The sequence below is a fragment of the Emiliania huxleyi genome, assembly GCF_000372725.1.
Source record: "Emiliania huxleyi CCMP1516 chromosome Unknown EMIHUscaffold_204, whole genome shotgun sequence".
NCBI lineage: Eukaryota > Haptophyta > Isochrysidales > Noelaerhabdaceae > Emiliania > Emiliania huxleyi.
In genome coordinates this window covers 61,350-63,918 of record NW_005200562.1, presented here as the reverse complement: position 1 = coordinate 63,918, position 2,569 = coordinate 61,350, and the positions used below count along the sequence as shown (strand labels likewise).

General features: G+C 62.2%; 1 protein-coding gene across 1 annotated transcript; it reads left to right on the top strand.

Moving 5' to 3' along the window:
- Positions 1-799: 799 nt before the first annotated feature.
- EMIHUDRAFT_234400 (hypothetical protein) lies at positions 800-1,726 on the top strand (the record flags this gene model as incomplete). Its single annotated transcript, XM_005781256.1, has 3 exons — positions 800-917; positions 1,344-1,435; positions 1,577-1,726. The coding sequence occupies 3 exons, from the start codon at positions 800-802 to the stop codon at positions 1,724-1,726; spliced, it is 360 nt and encodes a 119-aa protein (XP_005781313.1).
- Between the last annotated feature and the right edge of the window lie 843 nt (positions 1,727-2,569).

The window sequence follows — 2,569 nt, the reverse complement described above, 5'->3', positions numbered from 1 at the left end:
GCTGGCTGACTACATGAGGATCGTATTGGCATAGATTAACTGCTTGCATGGAGAATTTATTAAAGCATTCGATTAGATCCTAGAAATAAGGTTAAGTAAGCGTCGATGCAAGCTCTCGCACGTCCGACCTAGCTCGATACCTCCCTAGATCCCTCCCTACCTCCCTCCCTCCCTCCCTCCCTCCCTCCCTCCGAGATTGCGTCGAGATCGCACCCGAGATTGGTCGAGCTCATCTGGTGCTCCTGCCCCGGTGTGTCCGGGCGTGGAGAGATGCGAGGGTAGCCTGGCCCTTGCCCCACCACTTTGTGTGTGGAGACGTGTACCTTGCCTTACCTCACCTCACCTTACCACACCCCTCACCTTACCTTACCTCACCTCACCTCACCACACCTCACCTTACCTCACCTTACCACACCTCACCACACCTCACCTTACCTCACCTTACCACACCTCACCACACCTCACCTTACCTCACCTTACACCTAGGTGCTCATCGCGGCAGACTACCTCGCACCCGGCATGGCGCTCGCCCGCATGGCGGCGAACGGCGTGGACGCGCCCGTCGGCCAAGGCGAGAAGAAGCAGCGTGGCCCCGCCATCTCGGGGCATCTCGGGGCATCTCGGGGCATCTCGGCGCATCTCGGCGCATCTCGGCGCATCTCGGCGCATCTCGGCGAATCTCGGCGAATCTCGGCTGATCTCGGGGTGATCTCGGCTCATCTCGGCTGCTCTCGGCAAAGGCGAGAAGAAGCGCGGGTCGCGCTGCTTCGCCGTGTTCGGGTGCACCCCCCTCGGGCTGATGGCGGTCGGCGCGCTGCGGCTACTCGCGGGCGACGCTGCGGTCATCTTGGCGGTGGACCGGTCAGCGACACGGCGCGCGCTCCTCGCGCCGTTTCTGCGAGACTGGCTCTCCGCCGGTGCAGAGTGGGGGACGGCCTTGAGACTGGCGAGTTGGTCATCATCGATAGGCGCGGGCTCTTAATTCACCCTTAGTTAGCCCCTAATTATCCCCTGATTAACCCCTAATTAACTCTGAATTCATCGGTAGGCGCGAGCTCGCCCTCCGGTACGAGGCGAGCGAACACACACGCGCACACGCACACACTCACACACGCTCACGCCCACGCGCACCGGGCCTTGCACTTTCAATGCCGTGGGGCTCCTAGACGTGGAGTCGCGAGGGACTAGCCCCTTGCCCCTGCCCCACCACCTTCTGTGTGTGGAGAGGTGTACCTCACCTTAGCCTTAGGCGAGACACGCCTCTGCCCCCGGGCCACACGAACGGATGACTGCCATGAGACGGACAACGACAAACAGCGACGCGCGAGGATGCTCTCTCCTAGGCGACACAGGCCCTCGCCCCAGACCGTGCGGCGGAGGCGCTGCGCAGGCCGGCCCTCTCCCCGCGGCTTGCGGCAAGCTGTTGACTGTGTCGGTGAGAGAAGACTGTCAGCAGGCTCGACTCTGGCCGCGGCTTCGACGGGGTCGTCGAGGCAGCGGCGCCACCGAGGGGGCTCACAGTGAATGGTTCTTGAGGAGTCGTGCATTCAAACTCAGGCGAGCGGCACCGCCCGAGGGGCTCGGAATGGACAAGAAGTTCATTTCAACTTCATCAGTGGTGACTTCTTACACTCAGGCGAGCGGCACCGCCGAGGGGCTCGCGGCGTCCTTTGCGCTGCTCGCCGCGGGCGCGGGACTCCGGGCCCCTCTCTCAATCGCTAGATGATGCGTCGGGACCACCCCCTCCCTCCCCCTCCATGGAGGACTCCTAATCAGCCCTTAATTAGCCCTCAATTAGCCCTCAATTAGCCCTCAATATAGCCCTCAATAAAGCCCTTAATTAGCCCTTAATTAATCCGTTCGAGGAGGAGACTTACGGTGCCCAGTCCTTGCCTCGCCCCCCCCCCCCCCCCCGCCCCACCTTACCGGCGGCGAGAGGTGCGCGCACACCGCGGCCCACGGTGCGCACTTTTGCGGCCGCTGCGCCTTCTGGCGCCCCACGCCCACACACGCGTCACGCCGGGGGGGAAACAGCGGTTTTGGTTTTCTCTACAACGTATACTGTGCTGTACGCGAAAAAGTGTGAACAGGTCGGAGCAGCTTCAGTGAGCACAGCACTGCACCACCACCTAGTGGCACGCCACGCATATGTCGGTCCCGCCGCGAGGTCTCGACAGCGTGCCGACAGAGCGACACAGACCATGTGGCAGTGGGACGCGTCGAGTATCGACCTCTAGCTCTACTGCTTACCCAGCCTTCGAGTGTATCCTGACTCTGTGGTCCCACACCCACTGGTGTGTCCATCTCAGAGACCGCAGGAGGTCATGAGGGTCAATGGGGTTGAGTGGCAGCGCAGCTCCGCCTCACGCCTCACCTGACCACGGCGCCGCCGGCGCCTGTTGATACATTGATAGGTCCAGGTGATAGCCCTGGATGAGCGAGCAATGCATACGCCTGGTCGGACCTCAGAATGATCGACCGACCGCGTCCCGGTGCTCTCTCTGCGGTCGGATGAAATTTTGTTCACGTTTTGTCGGAGTTTGACGCTGCCGCCGCGACTCCCGCCGCG